This window comes from Schistocerca cancellata, chromosome 2, assembly GCF_023864275.1.
Source record: "Schistocerca cancellata isolate TAMUIC-IGC-003103 chromosome 2, iqSchCanc2.1, whole genome shotgun sequence".
NCBI classification, from domain to species: Eukaryota; Metazoa; Arthropoda; class Insecta; order Orthoptera; family Acrididae; genus Schistocerca; species Schistocerca cancellata.
This window is the reverse complement of record NC_064627.1, coordinates 83,287,330-83,307,724: the sequence shown is the minus strand read 5'-3', so window position 1 is coordinate 83,307,724 and position 20,395 is coordinate 83,287,330. Positions and strand designations below refer to the sequence as shown.

At 40.0% G+C, this 20,395-nt stretch overlaps 1 protein-coding gene across 1 annotated transcript in view; it reads right to left on the bottom strand.

Moving 5' to 3' along the window:
• The window catches only part of LOC126161355 (F-box-like/WD repeat-containing protein TBL1XR1), a 132,834-nt gene extending 128,088 nt beyond the window's left edge, over positions 1-4,746 (bottom strand). The window contains exon 1 of the mRNA XM_049917123.1: positions 4,601-4,746. Coding sequence (XP_049773080.1) covers positions 4,601-4,658 — 58 coding nt within the window. The 5' untranslated portion in view covers positions 4,659-4,746. The remainder of the gene's footprint in view (positions 1-4,600) is intronic.
• Positions 4,747-20,395: the final 15,649 nt, after the last annotated feature.

The following is a 20,395-nucleotide window of genomic DNA, read 5'->3' as shown; positions in this document are numbered from 1 at the left end:
TGCTGAAGATTAGATGGATAGATCACATAACTAATGAGGAAGTATTGAATAGGATTGGGGAGAAGAGAAGTTTGTGACACAACTTGACCAGAAGAAGGGATCGGTTGGTAGGACATGTTCTGAGGCATCAAGGGATCACCAATTTAGTATTGGAGGGCAGCGTGGAGGGTAAAAATCGTAGTGGGAGACCAAGAGATGAATACACTAAGCAGATTCAGAAGGATGTAGGTTGCAGTAGGTACTGGGAGATGAAAAAGCTTGCACAGGATAGAGTAGCATGGAGAGCTGCATCAAACCAGTCTCAGGACTGAAGACCACAACAACAACAACACATGTCCTCATCTAATTGCCTGGCCGTGAGATTGATGATAGTCTTGCAGGGAGCCTCAGGAGATCTGATAAATGCTCTAATTTTGATGTCTGACGCACAGTGGCCTTTCTTTGCGCATAGTCTGCTCATGTGAGAGAGTCAATCCATTCCCATGTTCAGGAGTTGACCTGGTTGGCCACCTGTAGGAGGAGTTTGTGAAGTTCTCTGTTAGTTGAATCTAGGCAACAATGAGCAAAACACATTCTTTCACGAACTATGCCTAGGCTGGCATGTTTCTTGATTCTTCTGGCTGCTGCTGAATCAATGTGATGTGTCATTTTGGCGAAGTTCGGCAGCACATAAGGAATGCAAATGCTCTCAGTAAATAGCTTCTCCGGTGATGCAGCTTGTCAAGCCATTTCATGCAGTGATACTTCTCCTCCCTGTAAAGGTATGTGACATGATTGTTCGACTTCTCCTGGCATACTTCATGATGGAAGAGTTCACGGGTGGATAGGTGGGTGTTAGTGTCCAACGGGCACAATATTTTGGCATGTTTAAAAGGAGAAAGAAGACATCCCACCATGAACTGACATCAAGAAAAGGCAGATATCCTAAGAAGATGCCGCCATCACATGCACCTGGGTGCAAATTGCAAACGGAACAGATGGTAGAAGCTCTGCACCTGGGTGTGGACCGCGTTTGGAACACCTGGACGGTAGGAGATAAAAGCCTAGTGCCAGCGCCTCGGCAATCAGTTCGTCAGTGCACCTGATGAAGGCAATGTGGTCGCTTGCAAAAATATTGTGCCCGTTGGACACTAACACCCCGCTGCTCACCCGTGAACTCTTTCATAATGAAGTATGCCAGCAGAAACTGAAGAATCAATGGAGGAGATTCTATCTGAACAATTCAGAAAAACTTGTGTTGCTGGAAAGAATTCTGCTGACACAGGCTGTGAAGCAGTTGTTGAAGTCAAGTACACCATGTTGGGCAGCACGCTTGGCAACTGGATGGTCCAGCTACTTCATTGGCAGTTTGGCAACACTCATCTGTGAGGATAGACAGCATAAGTAGAATGCTGCACAGTGGTTGCAGCTAAATTTGTAGACCACATGACTGCTTTAACAGGTGGCCTTGGCTTTTATGGGGTATCAGATGCCTGTGACAGGACTGGCATAGGCGGTAGACGAAGGACATATGGAAAAGGACTTGGACCTGGGTCTACTGCAAGGATATGAGCCATGGGTAAGGTGTTGGGATATGTATGGTATAGGGATGGATGAGGAAACTGGGTAGTTAGGATGGGTGGCAAAATACCATAGCCCTGACGCCAGTGAACACTGCCTTTTCCAACGTCCAACTGACTAAATGTACCTTCCTAGTCACCATGACCAACTATATCCCCAGCCATAATCACTTCCCCTTTGAAGACATCACATCCAAACAAATCCACACTACAGCCTTGGGTACACGCACGGTACCATCCTATGCCAATCAATTAGTGGGACATCTACAGGAATACTTGCTGGTCACCCAGAATCCCAAACTCCTCACCTGCTTCAGATTCACTGGACCTTGCGTGAGGACACCCTACCCACATTCCTCCAGAACCTCAACATCGTCTACCCCATTCACCTTGTTGTCCTCAGCCCATCAAGCTATCTCTGACATATCGGCCTCTACCTCATAGATGGCTACATCAGTACCTTAGGCCGCATAAAACCTACCAATCACCAACATTTCCATTTCAGATGCTTCCACCCACTTCACACAAAGAAGTCCATTCCATATAGCCTAGCCACAGATGGTCTTTGCACCTTTAGTGATGAGCAGTCCATCTCCAGCTTCTTGCTGAGGCATTCACAGACAGAAATTTACTATCCACATTGTCGAGAAACTATATCCCCCGCACAGTCACCTCCCATCCCCTGCACAGTCGCTGACTAGCATTCCACACATAACTCATATACTTCAAGACAGGAAGCAAATCAATCATGTTCTCTACCTGGATTGAGACTTATCTTTGGTCAGTCCCTGAAACGAGAAATATCCTTTGTGGTCAAGAGACAATAGGGCCAATACGTTGCCAATCATGCTACCCAATATGGTGTGTGTGACTTCGCTTGTGCTATCTGGATTCTTCCCACCAACATCAATTTCTGTGAATTTCATGGGTAGGAATTATAACTACAACAGACGTCATTCCTGTAGCTCCGACAGCTAGTCACAGCTCAACCTAACCTACCCCTCCCTTGCTCCCACTCCAGCCCACCACAGTCACCTGATACTGCACATAACAGCCCTCCATTCTGTCCCCATCACACTGTTGCACACTTTTCCATATCTGACATGCTATTCTTCCCCCTACCCACCCCATGTCTCTTCAGTAACCCCCCCCCCCCTCCCATTAATCACCTCAGCTGACAGCTGAGACTGCTGCTTAACATTGTTAAGCCACAGCGCCCAGAGACAACAGTGACCATATGTACACTTGTGTGTGTGTGTTTGGACTTTTTTATGTCTGAGGAAACACTTTGACCGATAGCTTGTGTGTATTGTGCATTAAACCAGGGACCTACAAACGATGGAGAGGCTTCGTACCGCCATAGTCCTCAGTGGTTCACAACCCCACATCAGGCCACAGCAATCCACCCACCCCACCGCCGCTCCACACCGAACCCAGGGTTATTGTTCAGTTGGCCCACCCAGCGGACATCCCCCCCCCCAACCCAGGAACATCTCACACCATCCCCCCGATGAGGGTAACCCCAAATGTTTGCATGGTAGAGTAATTATGGTGTATGCATATGTGGAGACAGTGTTCATGCTGCAATTGCCGACATAGTGTAACTGAGGCAGAATAAGGGGAACCAGCCCACATTCGCCAAGGTAGATGGAAAACTGCCTTAAAAACCATCCACAGGCTGGCTGGCACACCAGACCTCAACACTAATCCACCGGGCGGATTCGTGCAAGGGGCTCCAATAGCTTAGTCTACTTTGAAATGTACTTTTAATGTGACTTCCAGCCAATCAATGTTTCCTCTATTTGGCAAGTAGCAATGTATCCTATTTTATATTGTTGTTACTGCATCATATATTTTCCACTATTTAATTTCACATGTAACTGCCTGTCCCAAACAGTGTGTTCAAAAAAAACTATGTTGCTGCAAAATTATACAAACTTCATCTTGAACAATGAATTACGTAAATTACCTACAACTACTCATACTTGAATTCATTTCGATGCCACAAAGTAAAGGGTGTGGGATATGCGAAACAAGTTACTGGTTTATTAATTTTGCCCATTTAGTCATTGCTACTGCCATGACTGCGTCACATTCATAAAACTGACAACAAACCACATTTAAATATTTGGTGCAAATATGCTGTGAAACAAATTAAGTATTTCTACATTTTATCTAAAAACTTTGGAACCACTCTGTAAATAGAGCAGGGATTACCTCTAAAAAAGAAATTTTTAAAAAAAACATAAGCTGATGGTTAAGCAGCCAAAGATAAGTCCCTGGGCTTTAATAAGTACCGTGCATTGAATTTAAAAAAAGCACAATTAGTGACTGAATGTAATTTGTTTTTTTAATGTTTACTTGGTACACAGCATGTATGTAAACAGCCAAGCAGTAGTACAACAATTAATGAATAAGGGCAGTTAAGTTGGAGAAATGGATATATGGCTGGAAACCATATAAATTGTTAATCTTTGACCCACATCGATGTCTCTGTAATATAAGTTTGACAATTTCTTCAGCTAAGTTAGTGTAACACCAGCCTCTACACCGTAGTAAAAGTGGCCAATATACAAGTATTTGATAGGACACTTGAACAGGTTATGTCAGTTTACAAGCGAAAAATAAGAAACCATTTGTGACAATACAAACTGGTCCAGTTATAAGAATTTTTATTCAATATAAATTATCAGTATCGCTGCTGTTATTGGCGCTAACTGCCTAGGATTGTTTACCTCCCCACCGCCCTTGGATAAACAATTCCTTTACACACTTAGTCACTTCTCACTCTATATTTGATTTAAATTTATTCCGCCGTGAATGGGTACATGAAAGGCATGTGTGTTGAAAATTATGGTAGCAACTTTAAATTTCTGTATATAGATAAATTGTTTAATTTGTTTTCCGATGGTAATACTTCCCTGAGGATTTTTGAAGATATACCAAAAAAATTCTCTGATTTTCTTTTCATTTGCGCATACTCTCACGAACCGCTAAGCAGTGGTTGCAGAAAATTGAGTCAAAATATAAGAAAAGATTACCTGACTCCTGTAGATACCGGTACACCAAGAAATTCACTTCGTCACTTGAAAAACTCATTGTATCGTATATCTCACTTCATTTGAACACAACCGATAAACACAAACATTAAATACTACAGCCAAAGAGTCAGTTAGTTTACTAATGTTGCTGGATCCAAAGATGATTACCAATACGTTTATTTCGGGGGGGGGGGGGGGGGGCCGAAGAGTCCGAGGTCCTGGCCTGATCTGCAGAAAAAAGTGCATAATACGTAGTTCATTCTCTATTTATATAAATTCACGTATTTTAAGGTATACTAATGTTTCAAGTTATTCAGGCCGACTGTATAGGAAAACTGACACCAAAACGTAAAATTATAAGCAAAAATAATCCTACAAAAATAACAAAAGTTTTTATCCAGTAGAGTTTTGCATCAGTTAATAAATAGTTGCACTGCTAAATTTAATAACACTAATAATAGCGATAAAGCTTTATTCAACACAAAATGATTTTGTGTATGCCCAAATCTTGCAGATGTCTAGCTGTAAAGGTATTACAGATTTATTTTACTTAATACAGGATTATATTCCTTAATGTATCATGAATTTAAGACTACTTTTCAGTTTACCTAAATATTTCTCATCAAACAACATTTTTCTTAGTATTAAGACTAAAAAGAAAAACATATTCCTTAGTTCCCAGCAAGGCATGATAAAAATAAACAAGGTTACATATCAACTATTTTTCCTTCGGTAGTTACTTACTTGTTCCATAGACCATATTCACCATAAACACTATTCAGTCTTTATGAGGTGTAGCCTCTTTAATCTTAAGCCTCTTTAATCTTTACTCTTTCTTCAGCTTTTTATCACGGCGATCGATTGGCCTGCCTGGTAGTATTCGACTTTCTCTTGGAATCCACTCGAGTACTGTCTTTGTTCATCTTCTGTCATTTCTTCGCCCGAGATGTAATGCTCATTTCCATTTTAGAATCTTTATCTTTTGACAACACCTTGAGCTCTTCCCATTGCACCGAGCGAGGTGGCGCAGTGGTTAGACACTGGACTCGCATTCGGGAGGACGACGGTTCAGTCCCGCGTCCGGCCATCCTGATTTAGGTTTTCCGTGATTTTCCTAAATCACTCCAGGCAAATGCCGGGATGGTTCCTCTGAAAGGGCACGGCCGACTTCCTTCCCCATCCTTCCCTAATCCGATGAGACCGATGACCACGCTGCCTGGTCTCCTTCCCCAAACAACCAACCAACCAACCATCTTGCCGTTGCATTTATGTCTTTCCTTCTTTTCCGATCCTTCTTTGTGAGTCGGCAGAGTGACCTTTGCCAGAACTCTCTGAGCTGTCCGAGAGATAGCATGGAAGGTAGGAGACGAGGTACTGGCGGAATTAAAGCTGTGAAGACGGGGCGTGAGTCGTGCTTGGGTAGCTCAGTTGGCAGAGCGCTTCCCTGCGAAAGGCAAAGGTCCCGAGTTCGAGTCTCGGTCCGGCACACAGTTTTAATCTGCCAGGAAGTTTCATATCAGCGCACACTCCGCTGTAGAGTGAAAATTTCATTCTAGAAGCATCCCCCAGGCTGTGACTAAGCCATATCCCCGCAATATCCTTTCTTCCAGGAGTGCTAGTTCTGCAAGGTTCGCAGAAGAGCTTCTGTGAAGTTTGGAAGGTAGGAGACGATGTATTCGCGGAATTAAAGCTGTGAGGACGGGGCGTGAGTCGTGCTTGGGTAGCTCAGTTAGTAGAGCACTTGCCCGCGAAAGGCAAAGGTCCCGAGTTCGAGTCTCGGTCCGGCACACAGTTCTAATCTGCCAGGAAGTTTCATGTTATAAATCCTTTATGGAGAGTTACATTTCCATCAATTATTTGCTAAGCTTACTACTTTGCTAACAAATCTCAAGTCACTGAGCCTTTTCCCATTTATTCTAATTCCCCTCTCCTTCCAAATAATTTTGAAGACAGTCATCTCCAGGACTGCTGTAAGAGGTTTCAGGAATGTAGGGTCACCCTCTTTTACCCTCTTCCAATGAATGACATTTCATATTCATTAACTCAACTAATTAATTCGTGTAGCGTGCGTATATGGTCAAATGCACTATAACTGCTGTGGAATATGGCTTGTTCAGTGTATTGTACGTTTTTCACAATAGCAGTGATGCGATAAATCAAGACTTTTGTGAAAGGTTTGTAGATAACAGGGTATAAACTGATAAGAAGATATTTCCTCAAATCTCTAATGCTTCCTTTTTTTGTGTAGAAGCATTGTCTTTGTTTCATCCCAGAAAAGGGGCTGTTGCCTTTTTGTACACAAGCAGCAAAGACTTTAGCCAGACAGTTTTATATTTCTTCTTCAGTATTAAGTATTTATACTGTCAAACCACCATGACCCCCTCTATAGTATTCTGCATTTCATTTACAGCAATTCTTGTTTCTTTTGGGATTTCCAGTACTTCGTTATATCCAACTGTATGTCTTTTCTCAGTGTTGCATGAACTATTTTATGTAGTTTACTGCAGAAATGCCTTGTATGCTCAAGAATTTCTTCCTTATCCATTCTGCTTAACTTTTGCTTAACTTTATTACAGCTCTTTTTACCTTCTAGTGTTAATTTTGTGGTTTTTCCGTTGTATCTTATCAGATCTTCTTTGATTTGATTTATTATACACGTACATAGTTCTGAGTGTTTTATTTTCTCAACGGTGGTTTTAATTTTCATTTCCATCTCTTTAACAGTAAGGTACGGGTTTCAGCCAATAACTTCCGTCGTTGCTTAGTAAACTTTATTGATCTCTATATTTCTTTTCCAGTTTTCATTGTCATTTTTTTTCTTCTTGTAGCTGTTCTAACCTCATCTGTAGAGTCCTCATGCACTCACTTTCTTTTTCACTTAATTTATACAAGTTGGTAATTTGTTTTTTCACAAATATCAGTCTCCTTCTTTCTTGATGGATGTTCATGATCATTTTTGATCTTATCAGTCTATGGTCTCATCCGTATTAAATTTGTTTAAAATGAAAATATTTTTGAGTACTTTGTTCTGGTTCGTGATACTAAAATCAGTTTCATTCAGAGTCTCACAATTCGGACTTTATGATGTCTACTATCTATTGCAGCGTTTCTAAAAAAAAAAGTGTGTTCATTTTGAACAAATTATTCTCTTCAGGTAACTAAAGGAGCATTTCACATCTTTCATTTCTCTCACTTATTCCAAAACAACCTACAGAAATATCTCGTTGTTTTTCATGCTAATTTTGGGATTTACGTCCCCAAATATGTGTTCATATTGAACAAATGACTCTTCAGCAAATTGAAAACGCGTTTTGCAGCTTTCCTTTTTCTCACATATTCCAAGGCAACATACATAAACATCTCTTTGTTTTTTATGCAAACTTTGTGATTTACACCCTGAACGTTGGGATTTTATGCCCCCAAAACAAAAGTTTAAAGTGCCAGTCCTGTCTACATTTTCAGAATTTCTGTTCTCATAAAACACTTCTAATACGTTTTCAGAATAACATGAAGTACGACCATAGGTTTGCAATAGTTGTAACTTGTATCTCTGTGATATTTTTATAAAAGTTGGTGCTGTTCTACTTGTTGTTCGGTCTATTGCCGATATCTTATAAATTATTCTCGTCTTTATTAGAAACCTTACAATACTTTTTCTTCCATCTGATTCTCCTCAATGGTACAGAACGTTCCTCTTTAAAACATTCTTAATTCAGGTCAACAACCGACCATTTGATTTTTTCTAATTACATTGATCCACAAGTGACTGGTAGTTATATGTGTGGATGGACAGAGGTGTGGCATTTCCAACATTAGTATGTTTCCATATGGGTCTGCTAAAGCAGCCCCCTCCTGGAGATCCGATAACTGGGGGGAATAATCCAGAATTTTTTAGGTTAGCATCAGTCATTATACAAAACTTGTAGGTTTGAAGCGTAACCAACACGCTTGCTGCAGAACAGATTGGCAGTCTAGTTTCCCAGGTCATGTCTAAATGGGGTACACATGTCTTTCGCTGGCTGCCACACTAATGGCAGTGGTTTTAAACCATTTTTGCCTCTGCCCCCCCCTTTCATATGGAAAAATAATATCAAAGGCCTCCACTGCCGATTTTGATAACAAAAATAGTTATTTTCTTATACTTTGTTTTCCTTGTTCTCTGTTTTACCAAATTCAATTTAGAAGGATTTTATGCAACATCTATTATTATGATGAAAACATGGAACATATTCTTTATCTTTACCACATTTCCATCTCTTTGAAAACTTCAAAATGAACAACATTTACAATATTTACAATTCAGCAAATAATGATTACAGGAACATTAAAAATTCAAATTATAATGTTCCTTGTTGCAGATGAGGTTGCTTTTGAAAATAAATTTTCTCAAGGAATAGAGGAAACAGCGACTCACAGTTCTTTGCTTACATTTAGCTTTTAAAGTTAGTTCGACTTCATAGCTGCCAAAGCTGAAAAACCAGGCTCACATGAGTACGTTGTTGCAAAATGAATCAGAATCATCATTGCTTTTTGGCTCGGTGTTGGGAATTCCTCGCATATATGTGTCCAAAATTCCAAGAAACATATTCTTAAGTCTGCTGTTCAGTGAAGTATCACAAGTGAGAATAGAAACTGTTCTTGCTTTTTTTATATTTAGACATTATGGTCCAGGAGCATGTCTGAATGGACCTTTAATCCAATTCAGTTTATTAAAATCGACCCCAAAATATTTTTCGAAGTGAGTTGTTAGTGCTGCAGGATGACGAAGAAGGTAGACTTTTATTTTCACTCGAAATAGTGGAATATCTATGTCCTCCAACAGTAACTCTAGAGCAGAGAACTTACCTAGCATGGCATTTAACATTCGGTTTTGCCACAGTTCTAACTTCTTCATGAACGTCTTCATATTTTCATTCCTGATTACCTTAAAGTGAAGTGTTAAGGATATTTAGTTTCTAAAAAATATCACTGAGGTAAGGCATTATGAATAGAAGATCTGTGTTTCTGAAATTCTGTCATAGAGTGAATTTTCTCCTTTAAAAAACACAATATCTCATTCCTCAGTTCAAACATTGCTTTCAGCCCTTATTTCAGAATAAAAACAATCTTGATTGGGAAATTATTAAATATCAATCATGTGTTTACTCCGTTTTAGGGCATCATAAGATTGTTTAAAAATAGTTGGATATGTAACCCATCCACAATGAAGTGTTGTTGTTGTTGTGGTCTTCAGTCCTGAGACTGGTTTGATGCAGCTCTCCGTGCTACTCTATCCTGTGCAAGCTTCTTCATCTCCCAGTATCTACTGCAACCTACATCCTTCCGAATCTGCTTAGTGTATTCATCTCTGGGTCTCCCCCTACGATGTTTACCCTCCACACTGCCCTCCAATACGAAATTGGTGATCCCTTGATGCCTCAGAACATGTCCTACCAACCGATCCCTTCTTCTGGTCAAGTTGTGCCACAAACTTCTCTTCTCCCCAATCCTATTCAATACTTCCTCATTAGTTATGTGATCTACCCATTGAAGTGTAATATAAAAAAATTATAAAATAAATATGTCTGAATGTGATTGCTTTATTAAAATGTCTCTGCTTATCTTAATGTTTCTTGGCGATCGCACTTTGCTGACCTTCTAGCTGAAGCTGCAGGTGGTGGCGGACTCTGGGAACACCGGCGCTTGTAGAAATCACGAAAATCCTCGTCCTATAGTTTCCCTTGGTTCAAGAATCATAAAAGAAGGTTGTATACCTGGAAGAATCCTGGAGATACTAAAAGATATAAGATAGATTATATAATGGTAAGACAGAGATTTAGGAACCAGGTTTTAAATTGTAGCACATTTCCTGGGGCAGATGTGGATTCTGACCACAATCTATTGGTTATGAACTGCAGATTGAAACTGAAGAAACTGCAAAAAGGTGGGAATTTAAGGAGATGGGACCTGGATAAACTGAAAGAACCAGAGGTTGTACAGAGTTTCAGGGAGAGCATAAGGGAACAATTGACAGGAATGGGGGAAAGAAATACAGTAGAAGAAGAATGGGTAGCTCTGAGGGATGAAGTAGTGAAGGCAGCAGAGGATCAAATAGGTAAAAAGACGAGGGCTAATAGAAATCCTTGGGTAACAGAAGAAATATTGAATTTAATTGATGAAACGAGAAAATATAAAAATGCAGTAAATGAAGCAGGCAAAAGGAATACAAACGTCTCAAAAATGATATCGACAGGAAGTGCAAAATGGCTAAACAGGCATAGCTAGAGGACAAATGTAAGGATGTAGAGGCTTGTCTCACTAGGGGTAACATAGATACTGCCTACAGGAAAATTAAAGAGACCTTTGGAGAGAAGAGAACGACTTGTATGAAGACCACAACAACAACAACATAGTTTTCCTCTTCACTTTAATAAATAAAATGCTTGATACTGTTTTTTAACATCGTATTATTCATGTGTACGTATGATACATCGAGATCGTAATAGTTCATATCTAAAATCGAACATCCTCATCATCCTTCTACATATAAGAGAGTCTTAGAGTGTCTCTCTAAAACAAAAAACTGTACAATAACAAGAATGAAAAAAGAATGTCTTTTCATTTGTCTACATCTTACCACGGATTCATAACTAACATACAAGTATTTGCTAATGCTTCTGTTCGATCGGTGTTTCATTTTTATTTTGTTTTTAAATAAATATTTACTTTGCAGCATCCTGGGGGTCTTTCATCAAGTACTTATACAATTGCCCCCACATTGTATGTTGATATGGTATGGCGATGTACAGTGTTTTCTTGTATTTTCATTAGCCCTTTATTGTTGGCTTCTTTTTTAATTTAATGGAATGGACATATCAGCGTATCCTATGTATGTATAAGAAATTAAAAGATTATATATATATATAATATGAGAGTCCATTACATATTTAAATTTAGTGTGCTAACAAGAATGTACAATTTGCTTCATTCTCACTGCCATGTTTCGTGCTGGCGCACTGCCTGATTTGGCGGCAAGAACTAGTTGCCAATAATCAACATGTTAGACGCTGTTGTCGCACATGTGTGCACTCGCTTTCTTAATGTTGATTTCACATGGAGTGTCACACTTTCACCCGAGTGTCACATATTGAAGAATTGCTACATCGTTTGTCTTCATTCTGGGTGCAGTGGGTGTCTGCTTATTGTTCAAAATCCGACGCTGTGGCAGACGATCTCCACTTTTATGGCCCAGGCGTCATTAATACCTATCATACTCGCATGTCCAGTGGAGAGCACCCTCTCCAACAGCATATGTCGATGAGGTAAGTGCCAGCTCCAATAATTATAGTTTACTTGTCAATGTACCAAGTGTTGTGAACCACGATACCCAAAAATTGTCTCATTGCACACACACATTCATGTCACCCTACAAGACTGACCACTTGTTTAAAGACAAATATAGGCATCCCAAAATTTGTATAAATTGCTTATCATTAAAGTTCATTTTTTCATATAGAGTTTGGCTTCCAATGAAAATTTATATAAGTACTGAGTTACAACAAGATACAAGACATGATAGCTCATACCTATGGCTGACATTTCATCCATCGCTTATACTATGAATATAGATTTCTTAAGTTTTAAAATGTCATAAAGTTTACATAACTGGGTTCTGTTACTACAGTTGGTTTGTGAGCTTCAGCTTATCTTCATTCACATCACATACACAAATTAATTACATATCACATTTTTATGACACAATACAAGCATATGATGCATTTTTGCTTCATTTTATAGATAGGCTTTTATCACTTATGGGAGCTCATTTCTTTCTTAGGTAGAGGAGGGAGAAAAACATTGGAAATAGGACTAAAACATTGCGCATTGCTGGAATAACTATGCTTGGCGCCGCCTCCTTTGTTTGGGAGGAAAGAAGGGAAATACTCATCTACTGGTTCGAGAATTTATGAGGAAATGTTACTCGTACAATCATGGATCAGTTGCCAAGGAACTTTGGTTCACTGAAATAATGTGTACCAACTAATCATTGACCAAGTGTCATGTTGTTTCATGTGCTAGTGCTGTTTACTTCAATTCACATGTAACTTAGTGTGAAACATTCCTTTTAACCATCATATACTTATCTTTCTCAAATACCTGGAAACGTCATTATTCATGCTTTCATGTGACATGATAAAGAATTTAATTGGTTTTTTTAAAATGTCATGGTTAAATGTTTATTTATACTCTGCATCGCATAGGTATTGACCATTGTCATGGAGAGACACTGCGAGTACATGTATTTCATTTTTCACTTGCCTTGTGACCTTTGTACGAGGCGTGTTATTTAAGTAAGTACCGTTCTAGAATTGAAAAAAGACATGCTAAGATATCTCAATAAGCCTGTACCTTAATCTACTTTTCTACATAATTTCCATCAATATTGAGGCTATTGTCATAATGTTGTACCAGTTTTTGAATACACTCCTCATAGAAATCTGCCACCTGACTTGTTAACAACTGTATCACCACTGTTTTGACTTCGTCATCGTCTTGAAGATGCTGACCGCCCAGAAACATTAAGAAAGTCATCCTACAAGGAGGAAATTGCAAAGTGTCTGTTTTCTCTCACCTTATTGTCCACTTCCTGCACCAAACTTTCATTAACAACTGAAGGACGCCCAATCTGTTGTTCATCATGCAGATTTGTGCGGCCATATTTAAATGCTCTCACCCACTTTCTTACCATTCCATCGCTCATAATGTTTTCTCCATAAACTGCACAGATCTCATGATGAATATCTATCGCTTTTAGGCCTTTAACACTAAGAAATCTAATAACAGCCTGTACTTCACAGTCGGCGGGACTCACGATTATCGGAGGCATCTTAAACACTCAGAACACAACGTAAACACGGGGGAATCAGACTGTAATGGCGTCAGTGCGTAGACAACAGATGTAGGTACCCAGTGTGCATGCTCAGAACGCCTACTGCAGCGCTGCGGCCACAGTATGGCAAAACGATACTTACTTAAAAAATATGCCTCGTATAATTATCCTTATAACTAAATTGTTTACTCCAGGTGCGGCCCGTTTCTTCATTTGGTATCTGCTACGTTCGGCATAAATCTCTTTTTCTGCGCCGTGATGATGCACTGGTGACTGAAAGAAAAAACTTAAAACTAATTGCATTTCGTAGCTCGGTGGCCACTGATACATTTGATCATTGTATACATCCCCAGATATTTTCATACTTCGTGTAAACTCATAGGCATTCGTTTATTCTGTTACCCATTATGATCATTTACCCTGGAAAGAAAATTATTTGACATCTCTCACAATATTTTGTCGTTAGCACTTAGCTTACACGTCTCATATAATCTTTCATAATGCTTCCTTTTGGTTGTAAATATGTTTTATACAGCTTAGTATTTAATTAAATCTCTGTGTACACATATCAATAGATTCCTTAGTTCTTAGACAGTAGACGTATTTGCGTAGTATTTCCGTTTACTTTGCATTTAAGTTAGGTACACATTGCATTCCTATTCTGGTTGCGCCTTCAGCCAGTCTGTCAGGCATGCACACAGGTCAATATCTCCTCTCCTGCTAGTGACGTCAGCATGTATTGTTGACTGCAGACAGCTGAGCCATAAGCTAATTTTGTCTATACTTTCCCTTCACATGAATTGGTGTGTTAGTTCTCATTCCTGTTAATTTTGTGTCTACATATACAAATCAAAAGAATTACTTATGCCTATGTTGTTGTTGTTGTGGTCTTCAGTCCTGAGACTGGTTTGATGCAGCTCTCCATGCTACTCTATCCTGTGCAAGCTTCTTCACCTCCCAGTACCTACTGCAGCCTACATCCTTCTGAATCTGCTTAGTGAATTCATCTCTTGGTCTCCCTCTACGATTTTTACCCTCCACGCTGCCCTCCAATACTAAATTGGTGATCCCTCGATGTCTCAGAACATGTCCTACCAACCGATCCCTTCTTCTAGTCAAGTTGTGCCACAAGCTCCTCTTCTCCCCAATTCTATTCAATACCTGCTCATTAGTTATGTGATCTACCCACCTAATCTTCAACGTCCTTCTCTAGCACCTCTTTTCGAAAGCTTCTATTCTCTTCTTGTCTAAACTATTTATCGTCCACGTTTCACTTCCATACATGGCTACACTCCATACAAATACTTTCAGAAACGACTTCCTGACATTTAAATCTATACTCGATACTAACAAATTTTTCTTCTTCAGAAACGCTTTCCTTCCCATTGCCAGTCTACATTTTATATCCTCTCTACTTCGACCATCATGTTATTTTGCTCCCCAAATAGCAAAATTCCTTTACTACTTTAAATGTCTCATTTCCTAATCTAATTCCCTCAGCATCACCCGACTTAATTCGTTTACATTCCATTATCCTCGTTTTGCTTTTGTTGATGATCATCTTATACCCTCTTTTCAAGACACTGTCCATTCCGTTCAACTGCTCTTCCAAGTCCTTTGCTTTGTCTGACAGAATTACAATGTCATCGGCGAACCTCAAAGTTTTTATTTCTTCTCCATGGATTTTAATACCTACTCCGAACTTTTCTTTTTTTTCCTTTATTGCTTGCTCAATATACAGATTGAATAACATCGGGGATAGGCTACAACCCTGTCTCACTCCCTTCCCAACGACTGCTTCTCTTGTATACCCCTCGACTCTTATAACTGCCATCTGGTTTCTGTACAAATTGTAAATAGCCTTTCACTCCCTGTATTTTACCCCTGCCACCTTCAGAATTTGAAAGAGAGTATTCCAATCAACGTTGTCAAAAGCTTTCTCTAAGTCTACAAATGCTAGAAACGTAGGTTTGTCTTTCCTTAATCTTTCTTCTAAGATAAGTCGCAAGGTTAGTATTCCCTCACATGTTCCAACATTTCTACGGAATCCAAATTGATCTTCCCCGAGGATGGCTTCTATCAGTTTTTCCATTCGTCTGTAAAGATTTCGCGTTAGTATTTTGCAGCTGTGACTTATTAAACTGAAGGTTCGGTAATTTTCACATCTGTCAACACCTGCTTTCTTTGGGATTGGAATTATTATATTCTTCTGGAAGTCTGAGGGTATTTCGCCTGTTTCATACATCTTGCTCACCAGATGGCAGAGTTTTGTCAGGGCTGGCTCTCCCAAGGCTATCAGTAGTTCTACATTCTTACATTTGTCCTCTAGCCATGCCTGTTTAGCCATTTTGCACTTCCTGTCGATATCATTTTTGAGACGTTTGTATTCCTTTTTGCCTGCTTCATTTACTGCATTTTTATATTTTCTCGTTTCATCAATTAAATTCAACATTTCTTCTGTTACCCAAGGGTTTCTACCAGCCCTCGTCTTTTTACCTATTTGATCCTCCGCTGCCTTCACTATTTCATTCCTCAATGCTACCCATTCCTCTTCTACTGTATTTCTTTCCCCCATTCCTGTCAACTGTTCCCTTATGCTCTCCCTGAAACTCTGTACAACCTCTGGCTCTTTCAGTTTATCCAGGTCCCATCTCTTTAAATTCCCACGTTTTTGCAGTTTCTTCAGTTTTAATCTACAGTTCATAACCAATAGATTGTGGTCAGAGTCCACATCTGCCCCTGGAAATGTCTTACAATTTAAAACCTGGTTCCTAAATCTCTGTCTTACCATTGTATAATCAATCTGATACCTTTTAGTATCTCTAGTGTTCTTCCATGTATACAACCTTCTTTCATGATTCATGAACCAAGTGTTAGCTATTACTAAGTTATGCTCTGCACAAAACTCTACCAGGGGGCTTCCTCTTTCATTTCTGTCCCCCCATCCATATTCACCTACTATGTTACCTTCCCCCCCCCCCCCCCCGCATGAATCATGGACCTTGCCGTTGGTGGGGAGGCATGCGTGCCTCAGCGATACAGATGGCTGTACCGTAGGTACAACCACAACGGAGGGGTATCTGTTGAGAGGCCAGACAAACGTGTGGTTCCTGAAGAGGGGCAGCAGCCTTTTCAGTAGTTGCAGGGGCAACAGTCTGGATGATTGACTGATCTGGCCTTGTAACAATAACCAAAACGGCATTGCTGTGCTGGTACTGCGAACGGCTGAAAGCAAGGGGAAACTACGGCCGTAATTTTTCCCGAGGGCATGCAGCTTTACTGTATGATTAAATGATGATGGCGTCCTCTTGGGTAAAATATTCCGGAGGTAAAATAGTCCCCCATTCGGATCTCCGGGCGGGGACTACTCAAGAGGATGTCGTTATCAGAAGAAAGAAAACTGGCGTCCTACGGATTGGAGCGTGGAATGTCAGATCCCTTAATCGGGCAGGTAGGTTAGAAAATTTAAAAAGGGAAATGGATAGGTTAAAGTTAGATATAGTGGGAAATAGTGAAGTTCGGTGGCAGGAGGAACAAGACTTCTGGTCAAGTGAATACAGGGCTATAAACACAAAGTCAAATAGGGGTAATGCAGGAGTAGGTTTAATAATGAATAGGAAAATAGGAATGCTGGTAAGCTACTGCAAACAGCATAGTGAACGCATTATTGTGGCCAAGATAGACACGAAGCCCACGCCTACTACAGTAGTACAAGTTTATATGCCAACTAGCTCTGCAGATGACGAAGAAATTAAAGAAATGTATGATGAAATAAAAGAAATTATTCAGATAGTGAAGGGAGACGAAAATTTAGTAGTCATGGGTGACTGGAATTCGAGTGTAGGAAAAAGGAGAGAAGGAAACGTTGTAGGTGAATATGGATTGGGGCTAAGAAATGAAAGAGGAAGCCGCCTGGTAGAATTTTGCACAGAGCACAACTTAATTATAGCTAACCCTTGGTTTAAGAATCATGATAGAAGGTTGTATACATGGAAGAACCCTGGAGATACTAAAAGGTATCAGATAGATTATATAATGGTAAGACAGAGATTTAGGAACCAGGTTTTAAATTGTAAGACATTTCCAGGGGCAGATGTGGACTCTGACCACAATCTATTGGTTATGACCTGTAGATTAAAACTGAAGAAACTGCAAAAAGGTGGGAATTTAAGGAGATGGGACCTGGATAACCTGAAAGAACCAGAGGTTGTACAGAGTTTTAGGGAGAGCATAAGGGAACAATTGACAGGAATGGGGGAAAGAAATACAGTAGAAGAAGAATGGGTAGCTTTGAGGGATGAAGTAGTCAAGGCAGCAGAGGATCAAGTAGGTAAAAAGACTAGGGCTCTTAGAAATCCTTGGGTAACAGAAGAAATATTGAATTTAATTGATGAAAGGAGAAAATATAAAAATGCAGTTAATGAAGCAGGCAAAAAGCAATACAAACGTCTCAAAAATGAGATCGACAGGAAGTGCAAAATGGCTAAGCAGGGATGGCTAGAGGACAAATGTAAGGATGTAGAGGCTTATCTCACTAGGCGTAAGATAGATACTGCCTACAGGAAAATTAAAGAGACCTTTGGAGATAAGAGAACCACTTGTATGAACATCAAGAGCTCAGATGGCAACCCAGTTCTAAGCAAAGAAGGGAAAGCAGAAAGGTGGAAGGAGTATATAGAGGGTTTATACAAGGGCGATTTACTTGAGGACAATATTATGGAAATGGAAGAGGATGTAGATGAAGACGAAATGGGAGATAAGATACTGCGTGAAGAGTTTGACAGAGCACTGAATGACCTGAGTCGAAACAAGGCCCCGGGAGTAGGCAACATTCCATTAGAACTACTGATGGCCTCGGGAGAGCCAGTCATGACAAAACTCTACCATCTGGTGAGCACGATGTATGTGACAGGCAAAATACCCTCAGACTTCAAGAGGAATATAATAATTCCAATCCCAAAGAAAGCAGGTGTTGACAGATGTGAAAATTACCGGACTATCGGTTTAATAAGTCACAGCTGCAAAATACTAACGCGAATTCTTTTCAGACGAATGGAAAAACTGGTAGAAGCTGACCTCAGGGAAGATCAGTTTGGATTCCGTAGAAATGTTGGAACACGTGAGGCAATACTGACCTTACGACTTATCTTAGAAGAAAGATTAAGAAAAGGCAAACCTACGTTTCTAGCATTTGTAGACTTAGAGAAAGCTTTTGACAATGTTAACTGGAATACTCTCTTTCAAATGTTGAAGGTGGCAGGGGTAAAATACAGGGAGCGAAAGGCTATTTACAGTTTGTACAGAAACCAGATGGCAGTTATAAGAGTCGAGGGGCATGAAAGGGAAGCAGTGGTTGGGAAAGGAGTAAGACAGGGTTGTAGCCTCTCCCCGATGTTATTCAATCTGTATATTGAGCAATCAGTAAAGGAAACAAAAGAAAAATTCGGAGTAGGTATTAAAATTCATGGAGAAGAAGTAAAAACTTTGAGGTTCGCCGATGACATTGTAATTCTGTCAGAGACAGCAAAGGACTTGGAAGAGCAGTTGAAAGGAATGGGCAGTGTCTTGAAAGGAGGATATAAGATGAACATCAACAAAAGCAAAACGAGGATAATGGAATGTAGTCATATTAAGTCGGGTGATGCTGAGGGAATTAGATTAGGAAATGAGACACTTAAAGTAGTAAAGGAGTTTTGCTATTTAGGGAGTAAAATAACCGATGATGGTCGAAGTAGAGAGGATATAAAATTGTAGACTGGCAATGGCAAGGAAAGCGTTTCTGAAGAAGAGAAATTTGTTAACATCGAGTATAGATTTAAGTGTCAGGAAGTCGTTTCTGAAAGTATTTGTATGGAGTGTAGCCATGTATGGAAGTGAAACATGGACGATAACTAGTTTGGACAAGAAGAGAATAGAAGCTTTCGAAATGTGGTGCTACAGAAGAATGCTGAAGATAAGGTGGGTGGATCACGTAACTAATGAGGAGGTATTGAATAGGATTGGGGAGAAGAGAAGTTTGTGGCACAACTTGACGAGAAGAAGGGATCGGTTGGTAGGACATGTTCTGAGGCATCAAGGGATCACAAATTTAGCATTGGAGGGCAGTGTGGAGGGTAAAAATCGTAGAGGGAGACCAAGATATGAATACACTAAGCAGATTCAGAAGGATGTAGGTTGCAGTAGATACTGGGAGATGAAGAAGCTTGCACAGGATAGAGTAGCATGGAGAGCTGCATCAAACCAGTCTCAGGACTGAAGACCACAACAACAACAACATGTTTCCTTCTCTCCCTTTTCCTACTCTCGAATTTCAGTCACCCATGACTATTAAATTTTCGTCCCCTTCACTACCTGAATAATTTCTTTTATCTCATCATACATTTCATCAATTTCTTCATCATCTGCAGAGCTAATTGGCATATAAACTTGTACTACTGTAGTAGGCGTGGGCTCCGTGTCTATCTTGGCCACAATAATGCGTTCACTATGCTGTTTGTAGTAGCTTACCCGTACTCCTATTTTTTGTTCATTATTAAACCTACTCCTGCATTACCCCTATTTGATTTTGTATTTATAGCCCTGTATTCACCTGACCAAAAGTCTTGTTCCTCCTGCCACCAAACTTCACTAATTCCCACTATATCTAACTTTAACCTATCCATTTCCCTTTTTAAATTTTCTAACCTGCCTGCCTGGTTAAGGTATCTGACATTCCACACTCCGATCCGTAGAACACCAGTTTTCTTTCTCCTGATAACGACGTCCTCTTGAGTAGTCCCTGCCCGGAGATCCGAATGGGGGACTATTTTGCCTCTGGAATATTTTACCCAAAGAGGACACCATCATTATTTAATCATACAGTAAAGCTGCATGCCCTCGGGAAAAATTACGGCCTTAGTTTCCCCTTGCTTTCAGCCGTTCGCAGT